Genomic DNA, 12,530 nt, shown 5'->3' on the forward strand with positions numbered 1-12,530 from the left:
GCCGACAGGGAGACGGGCCGCAGGCCGGACATGCCTACTGGGCAGGGGAGGAGGATCCCAGCCTCTCCATGACATGCAGAAAGGTGAGGACATGTTGCAGCTGGATGATTCACTTGGAGTTCACTTCCAATTATCATTAAAATAGCCACAAAGTGTAGCTTTAAAGTAAAGTGAATCAAGGCTAAAACTATTTGTTGAATTAAACATAATTGTAATTAATCAGGATTCATTGTGATTCATCGCGATTAATCGATTACTGAAACAGTTTTGTAATCTATTGCAAAACGTGTTTTCAAGCTTCTACTCATTTGGACTTTAAATTCAAGTCAATTCAGAGAAGGGACATTTTCTGTCATTTGTAATATCTTTCCAAGAAAAGGGAATCGGACATTTCTCTTAGTGTGAAAGAAATCACAGATTTTATTTTGAAGCCATGTTGCCTAGTCCTATTTGAGACCTTCTAAAAACACTTAGCTGCCTATTTTAATAGCTCAGACACAGTATTCCGTAATACGATGGATGCAAGTTATCGATTAATGAATTAATCTAAAGTTGACTGATCTAATCAATTGACTTATGATTAATTGATGAGCTGCGATTTTCTCAAAAACCCAAGTTTCCTCTTGCATCACGACGGACGACTGTCTTTTTATAACCCGACAGCCAAAATTTGCGGGGCTCGTCATTACAACTTTACACAAGTGTGTCTTTACCTCCGCGGCAGAGGCTCCGCCGAACCCCTGAGACCGACTCACCGAACCCCTGGGGTTCGATCGAACCCAGGTTAAGAACCACTGGTCTAAACAGTTAATTAATTAGTTAATCAGTTGGAACTAATTATAACCAAATAAGCCTTTAATCAACATTAAATCTTAAGTCAATTAACTGTTTGCCTCTTTCTTAATACACATTACTACAATCAGTGGAAACTGTCTTGGCAATTCAGCAAAAGCTAACATCCTCAGTCTTCCTTGTCTCTTGGAAGGAAGACATGGAAGACAACTGGAGGCACATCCAATCAGTGGCGAGGAAAATGAATGGCGCTCCTGGATTGGTTGCATTCAGGTGTGTTGCCTTTAGGTTTCTCAGCTTCTCAAGCTACATTTTCTTTCAAATATTTAAAATATGCTCTATGAAGAAATTCACAGTTAGGCAAATGTTTTAATGAATAGATTTGGAGTCACAAAAAGGGCAAAGTATTATTGTAAAAGTTGCTCATTTCTGTTCTTTCATCTTTATTGCCACACTGCAATATCTCTAAATGGGCTCCTTTACGATCCATTGCTTGTGTACAGTTATCTGCCTGGTTTACAGTCTCCGTGGCGATAACATCTTCGATGCAGGCCGCATCTTTCATTTAAAACATTTAAAGTAACCAACAATAGAGACACTGATAGTGAGATAAAGTCACGTCATTTCATCAGAAAACACACTTCAATCCATATCAGATCAAGCGAACCATCACACCATCATGTGTAGAACCAGCAGCGACGTGAAACTACTTCTCAGAGTCTCTGCTGGATTTCTGCAAATATACGAAGCAGTTTAAAAAAAAAAAGAAAAAGCAAAAGCAGAAACAAAACCACGCCCAATATGATCTACCAGCAGATGCACAGAATCACAGCAGCTCTGTCGTATCATTGGGGCTGAGCATGAGGTCAGACGCCTCAAGCAGCTTTTTCACTCGTTTCATTTGTAGTGATGGAATTCCTCAGATGACATCATATTTCTAAAGCTCGCTCCGTCAGGATTTTCACTCAGCAATCACACAGATACACACACACACACACACATTATGAAAGCATATTAGATGCAATCCACGTCTCCTCCTGTGAGCCGCGTTATCTGGAAGATAGCCCCGACGTGTTCCTACACACACACGAACAAAGTGGGAAAGACAAATCTGGACCCTCTCCAGAAAACACACAAGCCCTCATCTTTCTTAATGCAACTGCAGCATGTGAAGAGTGTCAAAAGATCGCTTCAAATGGCTTTTGACTTAAAAAGAAAATAAAGAGAAGAGAGAGGGGAGGGGGCGTGAGGAGGAGGGAAAAAATAACTCTTGGCTAATGCCTCAGGAGGAAGAAAAAAATAAAAAGATTACAGCGCTCTGTTTGGGGCTTTTTTGCGCAATATGGAGAGATTAAAGAAAACACAGTTGACGTTTACTTTGGATTGATCTCTGGGCATGTCTGCGCCTCGAGAACAAAGAGGAAAAAAAAAAGTGAAATCACACTGAGCTCAGCAAACCAAAAACAGTCCAATTAAATCCTGCTGGGGGAATCAAAAAGAACATATTTACATAAACAATAAATGTCTTCTGAAACATTTCTGTTTATTTGAAGTTAGCGGAGCACTGAGATGTGACGGGGATGAAGAAGCTGCTCAGTGTGAAGTGTCCAAAAACAGAACATTTAGAATGGCTGCAAAGTATTCACACCTCTGTGAGTGTCTCCCTTTTGTCACATTAAACAATCAAAAAACGTGTTATAAGAATGGACTAATGACTGCAACTAACCATTATTTATCTCATCAACATAATCAATAGAATATTTGATTTTCCTCATGATTAATTGATTAATCAGAAAGCAAAAATAAATAATGCATATTTTTCTAAAACATTTAAGCCTTTTTATGAAATGTTAGAAATACATTGAAAGATGCAAATAAATATTTAATTGCCTAAAATGTTTGTACAGTTTCGGCTTATTTGCTGCTTAGAGTGTGTTGTTCTTTAAGCAAAATTGATTTTCTTGGAGTCCGTATAGTCCAGATTATAATAAACTTCTAAATTAGGTGATAATTATTTCAGTGACCAATTTATCACAATTAATCTGATTAATCATTTCATCCCTGGAAGCCTCTTGATTTTTAGCCCAATTTGTCAAGTTAAACTGTCAAAAAAACAAAGTAAAGCCGTTCATCGCTGTGGACATGTCCTACATTTTCTTTTTACATGCTCCTTTTTGGTTTATATCTCACAGCTGCTCTGACTCAGACAGATGGAGCGCCTGTCACTGGTCACAGATTCTTAATTAATTTTACATCTGGGCTTTGACAGACTGTGAAGAAGGTGATGATTACTTTCATAGGGCTTCATATTCACAACATGATGCTGCCACCACCATGCTTCACCATGGGGACAAAAACTGCACTGAAATTTGTGGCTGTGACGTGACAAAATGTGGAAAACTTCAGCAACTATGTGTTTTACCCAGTGTATTATGAGCCTGGCGGGCCACCAGGCTTTTCATGCCCTGCCAGGCTAAGAGCTTGTTTGTCTTAAGTTTTTTTTTTTTTTTATGTACCAGTAACCAGTAAGAATAAAAGCCTCAACGCTCGCTTGGCTCACTCAACGCAAACCTGTAAAAGTGCAACTTATAGAGGTTTGCTCTGAGTGCGCAGTGAAACTGAGGAAAGAGCATATATGTTTCCAGCCAACTTTTAATATTAACACAACAACATGGTGGGTGGGCCACTGGTGACCAGGCTTAGCACATTTTCTGAGGGAAACCCTGACCTCCAATATTAGCCATTCTGACAATCCACTCATCTTAGCAAAAGCAGCAACTAAAATGTAGATTTGTGTTTTTCTGCTCGTCTTCTCAAACAGCTTCATCAGTGTTACTAGAGATAACAGGGGGCGGGGCCCCGCATCCTACCTGTGGGCTGAGCGGTGGGCAGCCTGGCCGGAGAGACGCACAGCGGCAGCAGGAGGGAGAGCCAGAGTGAGCACCACAGAGCCGTCATTCCTCTGGACGGAGGGGCCCGACGCAGAGCAGCAGGGACCGACTCCAACTCAGGGCCCATCCTCCACCATCCGCATGCTGTCTCGCTGAACGCCGGCCGCAGACAACGGAGGACCTGACCACTTCCTGCCTCCGACCTTTAAAAAAAGAGAGAGAGAAAAAAAAAAAGACAAACATGAGTCAGAAAATCAAGCTGTTTAGACGTCTAGGTGTTCGTTGCAAGAGAAATCAACATCACATCGAAAAAAACCCTGAAGAAACGCCACTGGCTCTGTACGCACCATCCAATATTTTGACATAACATTCTGTACAGATTTTCAAGATTAGAGTGGAAATCCCTCCTTGCTGTTTTGCTCTTGCAGCACACCTGACTGCTGAGGTGGGTTAGCAAAGATTTGACAAAAAAAAAAAAAAAACAGTCGTGTGCCAAAATCCCAAAACCTACAAAACGAGTTTATTAAGTCATCTTCAAACTGCACTAATAGAGCGGATTTGTGTATTTTTGGAGCTAAATAACCTTTCGCAGGACTCCGCTCCTGCTTGGGGGAAATTCCTGTCCGTGGTCTGGCAGCTGATTGATGAGAACCTGCGGCTCGTCCAGCAGGAATACCCAAGTTTAGAAGTCAGTGTGAGTTAAGTGTGAGAAGCAGGAGGGAGGCAGAGACACGGCAGGTACAGAGCGGGATGATGAAGAGCTCTGCCCTCTGTTTGTCTAAGCGGGGAGAGGCTGGAATGTACCAAAAGCTCTGAGTGAAGTGCCCAAAAAAGCAAAGTACAAACCGCCCAGTCCGAGCAGTCGTTCTACCACTGGTAGCTTTAACCTTAGCTGGTCTCCCTTCATGCTTAGAATGCTCTAAACTACTGGTTCTCACATGTTTTATCACAAGACTGCAAGTACAGAAAAGAGTGGTGCAACACAGATGTTTTAGTTTATTGTGCTAAAAATTTGAAAAAAAAAAAATTTTTATATATATATATATATATTTTTTTTTTCCCCCGCAAGATTTAAATATGCATTTCATTTTCATTCTAGGTTTCCAAGCTAATGGCTAAATATTCTGCTAGGCTAAGCTGTTTTCTCACCTAATACTCCAGGAGACTCTGTTTGATCGGGGACCATTTTTCACACTGTACTGTGTCAAACTAACCAAACCTTTTAAAAATCCTGTTCCCCTCCTCGCCTGTGGTGGCGCTGCAGCAAGAACAACTGGAGGAAACAACATGAATACCTCAGATGCAGACATGAGAGCAACTTCCTTCTTTGCAAAATGTTAATGAAAATAGAGTGGCGTCAGATTTGAGCAGCTTTAGGTTTTCTCTTATGACTTTGGTAAAGAAACAAACAACAAAAAAAAAAACTATAGACATTCCTCCCGATATCGCTAAACTTGTGCGTTTGTTTTGGTTGTATTGACCAATCCCTTCTGCTCCTTCTCCGGAAATAAAAACAGCAACAAGATATTAATAAATATGGGTTATTAATATTAGTCCAGTTTTACTTATCAAACCAATACCAACATAATAAAAAATGACAAAAAAAAAAAAAAAAAATCAACCAATACTAATATGATTTAGTTTTATGTGTTTGTAGTCTCTACATCACTGTTTAAGTGCATTGCAAACATATTAATTTAAAGTTTTTCACATCATGAAGAATAGCAAAAAGAAAACTCATAAAAGAAAGAACGAAGAAGTCCTACTTAAAGTTTGCTTTAAATAGGAAACGTTTTAAAGCAGAAAGTTTCCTTCTTGCTATGTAAAAGAATAAGCAGATGCATGAAAGAAAGTGGTCTGATCAGACTGAATCCAAATTTTACTCTTTGGCTTATGAAAACACTGTGTTTGACCACACTGTGAAACATGGTGGCGGCAACATAATGCTGTGGGTATGCTTGGCTTCTACCACAGAAGCTAGATGGAGGAAAACTCACAAAGCACTGAGACCAGGAGGAAAGTTCACCTTCCAGTCAGAGATAAACTGGACTTAATGTTTTGGATTGAAATATGTGAATGGTTCAGAATGGCTCAGTCAAAGTCCAGAGCTAAATTGCAATTGAGAATCGAGCAAGACTTGTTTACCGACACAGAAGAAAATCCTGAATTGTTTTCCTCCCACTTAACAATTATGAGCTACAGTGGAGAAGGTCCAGAGGTGTGAATACTTTTACAAGGTGCTGGAACTGCTTTTGTATTTCCCTTGTTAAAAACTGACATAACTTAAATTAGCAAAAAAGCCACAAAGTCTCACAAATACACACCAACACTTTGGTGCACACACAAAAGGTGTGTTTTCTACACACACACACACACACCCACGCACACACACACACAAACACAGTCCAGAAAAAAGCTTGTGTTGTCTTTCCTTCTAACCGCGCAGTTTTTCTTTCCCTGTGGAGGAACCGTGACACATTCCTTACTCAGCACAAACTGTGAGACTTTGGTTGCACCTTATCAGTTTTCTACACAGAAAACACCAACTTAGACCACTTAACAAGACACACACACCGAACACACACACACTGTCCTAATCTAAGCACTACACCTTTCATGCTTGCACAGCCTTTCATATTCTCCACACTTCTTCTTCTCCCCTCTAAGCCCATCGTGGGTTTGTGATAAGACTCCGAGTACGCCACTAAACGCCGCTGCTTTGTTCGCTTTGGCAAGCACAGAAACATCCGTGCTACAATAATAGTATAAATTGAATAATCTTAGCTTTTCTTTACATAAACACATTCGCTGTGACTTCAGAGATCTGTTTGGACAAGTTGCATGGCAGCCTCTCAGCCATGTGAGACAGCAACAGCTCTGATTGACTAATGGAGGTAGTTTAGATGAAGACGTGGGGGAGAAAGCAAGTGTTGCGTGTGACAGATGGCATTAAGTTGAGACAAATCATCGTTCCCTGGAAGAGGAGCGGCTGATTTAAGTTTTCTTTTGACTGCAGAGGAACTTCTCACCAACCGTAAACAGAGACGCAACAACCGGACAGAGAGCTGGCTTGTTCTCAGATCTGACCTTTGACCAGCAGGTCAAATGTACAAAAAAAAAAGTTATTTTCTTTCCCCTATATAATAAATCAATCCTCTTTTAAAAGAAAGTGCAGCATGTGAGACATAGTATAAAACTCCCCCGAAATTTTGATAAAAGCCCCCAGAAAACTAAATCGGAAATCTATACCAGCCTGATCAGTGCATCTTTACTGATAAACTCATCAACTTATAATAAAACTAGATCTCAGTGAGGAGTTCAAAAGCAGTTGTTATGCTAATATTGTCTTAAAGCGTAGAAAGAAAAACAGAACCAGAGCGGTGAATAAAACATGAACATTAATCATGCAGAACTATTTTCACACTGTTAAAGCTCAGGGGCAGAAAAGGGGCTCCGAGAACAGTTCAGCACTCTGTCACTACTACCCACCACCACCTCGTCCTCCTTAATGAGGATCAATTCAACAGAGTCACACTTCTCCACAGCAGAAGGAAAACCCAATAGTTGGGCTGCAGTCATCAGCTGAAGAGGCGTTTGGAGTAAAAACGGAGCTTCAAGGTTCCAAAAAGACGAGAATCAGCCTCACATCAGAACATCAGAACTGCTTTCTGTCATGAACACTCGCCTTCCTGACCCGTCGCCTCTCCAACCACTCAGACAGCTCCACATCAGAGCGCCAGCCTTCAGCTACAAGAGATATTGATCAGCTGAGAGGCAGGGGGAGTGTGTGTGTGTGTGTGTGTGCGCGCGTGCTTTCTGCTTCAGGCTGCACAGAGACATCCGACTGAAGAGAGTCAGGCTCACCTCAGGCTGACACAGATTTACACGTTCACACACACAATGAAGAATGAACAGGACGGCAACTAATGGTATGCATCACAGCGGCTCAATAAACACTCCTATAAATTATGCTGCCTCACACACGCGCGCGCACACACACACACACACGTTGTCACCTTCCTAAAATGATGTTCCAAGTCTTTTTTTCTTTTTGCCAAAAGTGATTTTTGTTGTTGTTGCATAACTCATCTTTTAGCAACAAATGACTCAGCCTTAGGAAGGTGACCATATTTCTATTTCTCATGAATACAAAAGTAGTTGCAAAACGTAAGTGTTGGAAAACGCACCCTGAAACTATACTGAGAAATGGTAGTGGCAGTACAATGCTAAGGGGCTAATTTGTTTCAGCTGATCAGAAGAGGAGCAGAGCTGAACGCTGACCAGTCCCAGGAGATTTAAACAGACATGATTACAATGGCCTAATCAAAGTCCAAACCTAACACCTATTGAAAACTGGTGACAACAATTAGAAACTGGTGCTTACAGAAGCTATTCATGAGCTTGAGCTATTTTGTAAAGGCTGCACAAAAATGCAAATGCACTACACACTTTTCAGATTTTCATTTTTTTTTTTTTTTTTTCTTTTCCTTCCATTTCACAGTTAATTACTGCATTGGGATGCTCTGCCATTTAGAATTAAGATAAAAAATACATTGGATTTGTAGCTGTAATATAAAAATATATACATATAAGAAGTTAGTTTAATAAAATTGCTGAAATTGTGTCACAGCTCTTGGTTTTAGTGTGCAAAAACGACAGATACCAGTCGTTTTCCTTTTACGAATAAGAAACATTGAAGCCATCGAATTCATAAATAGAAAGGAAGAAACAATGAAGCGCCATTACCACGAGCTAAATGAGTGACTGAAAGCAATCCCGGCAACAAAAAGAGGCAATTAGTTTCACATTTGGAAGCGAAATGTGTCTCACTAAACCGGTAGGCGGCATTCCTCGGGTCGATACGCGAAATTCATTTACAGAATCAGTTAATCTGTCATTATCTGCAGCATCCCCGTCTCTTATGGATCCCTGTCATTTTCTGGGCTTTACCAGGACCGTGAACCAGACAGAGTGGTCAGAACCACCCAGTCCAGAAGACTACACTATAAAAACTGATTTTTGAAGCCCTTGAATTTTAGTTTGTAAATATAACATTGAGCAGAGGTTGAAGTTTATTTTGATGAGAAATCCTGATCAGGATTTCAGTCGAATTCAGTCAAATTCTTTCTGTTCACGTTGGGTTGCGCGTATTAACTTTGTAAAAGTTAGCTTACGGTTGAGAAAGTTTTGCGCTGAGGCACAAATCTCAGCTTGCATCCAGCTTTGGAAGTCAAACTCTTCGGCAAACTGAACCGTTGCCAATAAACGGCACAGTTTAGCCGCGACTGCCACAGATTTAATATGTTCACCACTGTTTCAGTAACATTTTATTCCCTAATGACCAACACATTCTTCTTTAACATGCCATTAAAAACCAGATGGGAAGAGCAATCAAAAACAGAGAGAATTTAACAAATCTGCACGGGAAAGAAGCTTTTCAGAAAATGGTTGTGCCCTCATTTAAGCACTTCTTCTTTTTGCTGTTAAACTTACAAACTCTACCCTGACTAAAACTTATTTAAATGCAAACTGCAACACAACTAACACTGTTTTAGTTACATTTTAGACTTCTATCAAAGTCAGTGCCCATTTTTTTTTTATCTCTTTTTAACATTTTAACATAAGGAGCATAAGGTTCTTGTTGGTCCTTATTGAGGATCCAGCAGGAGTCAGTGTGAAACCAGGGATTCTGAGCATCCAGATAACTTTGTTGTGCGCAGTCATTTCTGCAGCTGTGAAACTTGTTGATTGATCCGAGCTCGTAATGTCTGAAAAACATGTCAAGGAAGATGACTGTAAAAAAAAAAAAAAAGTTAAATATAGGCTGTCAAACTGTTGATTCAGCAGCTTTTGTACTTCCAGTTGAATATTAAAACATAACGTGACAAATACTGTTCAATGTTCTTTTTTCCCCTCACACACATTTAAGCCTGTATAGAAGAAACAATTAGAACTTTAGATAAATTAATTAATTCAGTTGATTAAAACATTTTTTTTTAAAATAGCCAGAATTTTACTTTTCTATCTGAACGTTTTGAAAACTAGTTCAATTTCAAATGTCTTAGTTGTTTTATTAGTGTTTGTGCTGCTGTCGGGGGAGAAGAAACCTTACATGCAAGAGATGGAAAACCGGGGGGGAAACTTGCAGCTTTCTGGAGAAACTTTAGATTGGATCAAGGAGAATCGGAGAATATGAAAGCCGAATGGAGGGGCTCTGGGGAGGAGGGGGGCCCTGAAGCCCGAGAAGACGTCACCGCTGCAGAGAGGAGACAGCTTCACCCACTCAGTGGAGGATGCCATGGCGCTGTATACTTTCTGAAAATAATCACTATCATTTTCTATTTCACAAATATATGATTTATTTATCACGAATAGGAGCTGAACCAGTCTTTTAACGCACACATAAAGATAATTAAAGATGTCTCCAAATTGGAGTCTAAACGTGCATAATTAAACTTCAGCCACATTCCCCATATGTTCGCGGTTCATGCATTTTCCACGATTTCTTTTTTCTTCTTTTTCCCCCTGGAACCAAAAGTGGAACTTTAACAACTAAAAGAAATGTTTGAGCTCAAATCAATCAACATGAAGAAAATGCATTCAAATATGTGTATTTTTCCAAACCCTGGTAAATTTTCCTGAAAACATAAACCAAAATGAGAAGGGTGTCCGAATCTCGTCCCCGAACCATGCAGACATGAGAATATAACCACGCACAAAATGCGCACGGACTGCGATAAGATTGAGCCGCTGCCTCTGCGCCGTTTGTGCAGCTTTGATCCCGTAAATTCAAGTTGGAATCGGAATAGCGCAGTGAGACACCAAGAGCTCCAACCTGTCACAAACCCAACACAAAGAGGCGAAGCCGTGTTCAGCTAGTCTACCTGTAAATAATAATAATAGCATACTCCTACTACTACTACTACTACTAATAATAATAACAGTAACAATTCTTACCTAAATGAATCAGTTTTGACAGAAACTCAGCCTTCAGGTTCCAGATGTCCCGCAGCTTTCATGAGAAGAAAACCAACCTCTATTGACCAGTAAACTTTAGGAAAATCCACCCGACTGTTGTAAGTTTCTGTCGTTTTCAAAATACACACAAAACCCGTCGCGAAGCCGTCCGGAACACTCCTCGAGACTTTACTGAAGGTGTAGCTCGCGCTGCGCCGCCGCCACAGCCAGCAGCTCGCCCTCCACTACATCCAGCTCGGCTCCACGCGCTCCTGTTGCTGCTGCTGCTGCTGCTGCTTCTCACACAGTCCAAACGGTCCAAAATACGCTCATCTCCTCCCGCGCGTGCAGCGGACTGGAAGACTGGGAAAGTGCGCTCGAGGAGAGTTGAACGCGACTCGTCCGCTTCTCTTCAGAGAGAATGACTCTCGCGCGCTCTGTCGCCACTGAGCACTCAACTCCCGACTGGCGAGTCTCCGCCGACTGCTCCTCTGTCAAGTAGTGGGGAGTTTGCAAGGTGTTGTCGTAAAGTCGGCTGAGTTCAGACATGTGCGGCACTTCCGTTGGCTACTTTCAAAATAAATTAGTTTCGCTAAATATCTTGGCTCGATTTTTTTCCGACTGAAGTGTTAAACAAAATTTCAGAATCCAGGTATAGGAAAACAAAAAAGTTTCGGCTACTTCTGGAAAATCATCCGTCCAAAGGACAATGTTTAATTGCGCATTTCCGGTTTTCAGGGAGTAGATTTTTCTCCATTTGACATAGTGAAATTATACTTATCCATTCATATATTTTGCCCCACTTATTTCGCGGTTTCTTTTAGATAGCTTTATTTTATTCTATGGAGCAAAATTCCAGAAAAAAACATGGAAGAAAACCTGTTAAAGGCGAAAAGGAAACTAAACACACAGCCAGACCAATGGTGATTTACAGCAGAGTCTATTCGGGTGCTGGAATAGATCAGAACATGCGTATGGTTGGTTATATTTCCATCCTGTATTTAATGTGAAAAAAAGCTAATAGTTAACCCGTCCTTATACATTAATACTAAAACATTTTGTTGGACTCTTTATATAATTTTATTTTTAATGTTAACTATACAATATTTTTGTTGCTCTACCTAGTCCGATATGTTTCTGATTGAAAATATTTCGGTATATAAAAAATGTGAAGCTACTCTTAAATAAATAATGAAGTCATCTATAGAATCCCTTTTCAGGGTGTCAGGACGGGCAATTATTTATTCCCTTTTACTTTGAAAACGGAACACGTCGATGTCAGCGTCTGCTTGCGGGTTTGACGATTTTCGCGCTCGCGACACCTCTTGCTTTCAGCGAGACGCACGTGCACACGCCGGAGGGCAGGACCGTTAAAAAGAGTTCGGTTGCCCGCCTCGGACCCCCTGGCGGCTCCGCTGAGGGCATGGAGTGATGAAGAGGTCTGAGGGATGAAGCGCCTCCCACGCTCTTCTTTCACTCAAGAAACTTTCCCTCCAAGGCTCAGAGCCCCGAGCTGTTATCTGCCTGATATCATGCCTGGCTCTGGCTGGGGGGCTGCTGGTTGTTTTGGGTTTGAACCAACAAAACAACCTGTTTATCTACTTAGGAATATTTCTAAAGGTTAAAAACAGGAACAAATTAAATTTGTGACAGCTGAAAATACTTTAAAGAATTACAGATGTTTCAGTTTACTGTTATAATAATGACAATATTACATCTAAGGATTAAGTTTTGTTCCAAATATTTAACTCATGAAGAAATAAAAACAACAACAAAATATTTTTTCTTTCTTTTAAAACCACAGTTTATTGTAATTTTTCGTGATTTTACGTCACTGACCAACACACTGAGAACAATAAATCTCAAAACCTGTGACATCTATTTGTATTC

General features: G+C 40.5%; 1 protein-coding gene across 8 annotated transcripts in view; it reads right to left on the bottom strand.

Moving 5' to 3' along the window:
• fgfr3 (fibroblast growth factor receptor 3) overlaps positions 1–11,141 on the bottom strand; it is a 79,194-nt gene extending 68,053 nt beyond the window's left edge. For 5 of the 8 annotated variants that reach the window (XM_008398789.3, XM_017302578.2, XM_008398782.3 and 2 more), the window contains exons 1-2: positions 10,641–11,141; positions 3,663–3,886 (exon numbers count right to left, since the gene is read on the bottom strand). In XM_008398789.3, coding sequence (XP_008397011.1) covers positions 3,663–3,810 — 148 coding nt within the window. In that variant the 5' untranslated portion in view covers positions 3,811–3,886; positions 10,641–11,141. The remainder of the gene's footprint in view (positions 1–3,662; positions 3,887–10,640) is intronic. The other 3 variants (XM_008398788.3, XM_008398786.3, XM_081602909.1) reach the window with 1 other exon arrangement.
• Between the last annotated feature and the right edge of the window lie 1,389 nt (positions 11,142–12,530).

The sequence above is a fragment of the Poecilia reticulata genome, chromosome 22, assembly GCF_904066995.2.
Source record: "Poecilia reticulata chromosome 22, P_reticulata-male-v2, whole genome shotgun sequence".
NCBI lineage: Eukaryota > Metazoa > Chordata > Actinopteri > Cyprinodontiformes > Poeciliidae > Poecilia > Poecilia reticulata.